This window comes from Myotis brandtii, unplaced genomic scaffold (genome assembly GCF_000412655.1).
Source record: "Myotis brandtii unplaced genomic scaffold, ASM41265v1 scaffold647, whole genome shotgun sequence".
Lineage (NCBI taxonomy): Eukaryota > Metazoa > Chordata > Mammalia > Chiroptera > Vespertilionidae > Myotis > Myotis brandtii.
Window position 1 is genome coordinate 1,022,510 of NW_005370500.1, and position 513 is coordinate 1,023,022.

Below are 513 nucleotides of genomic sequence, written 5' to 3' on the forward strand. Positions count from 1 at the left end.
GATATATGCCTTTACTACCATTCTGAATGGAACCGGTTTCCACTAACTATACAGAGAAGGCAACCGCAATGAAATAACACCAGTTCTTGCGGGAGTCTGGCCTGAAGTCTGCGCTTTTGGTTAGATAAGGTTAGCTCGTCTCTAACGACTCCCAGTGAGGAGGCCCTAACGTGACTTCAAAAGGGAACGACTCAGGGCCAACTTACCCCAAGCGAAGGCTTCACCTACACTTTGCTCGGCGGCCGGCCCTTTGGGAACCCGGGCCCCCCTCCGCTGGAGACGCCGACCTGGGCAGATGGCTAAACTTGCCTGTCGGTTTCTCAGCCGTCAGCTGGGAGGATCGCTGCCTCGGCTGGCAGAGATGTGGGGTCCGGGGCCCTGGAGGTGCTTGGTCTCGGGCAACTTCGCGGGCAAAGCTCTCCTCTGGCGGAAGTGGACCCGGGATCAGGGCGCCGGAGTCGGGGGTGGCATGGAGAGGCTTACCTGGTGGCCGCCGCAGTCCCCGCGGGCCGC

At 60.4% G+C, this 513-nt stretch overlaps 1 protein-coding gene across 1 annotated transcript in view; it reads right to left on the reverse strand.

Annotated features, from left to right (window-relative positions):
- Positions 1-513, reverse strand: part of FAM210B (family with sequence similarity 210, member B) — a gene marked incomplete at its 5' end in the record, with an annotated part of 7,447 nt that extends 6,934 nt beyond the window's left edge. Inside the window, one exon of the mRNA XM_014528695.1 lies at positions 484-513. Coding sequence (XP_014384181.1) covers positions 484-513 — 30 coding nt within the window. The remainder of the gene's footprint in view (positions 1-483) is intronic.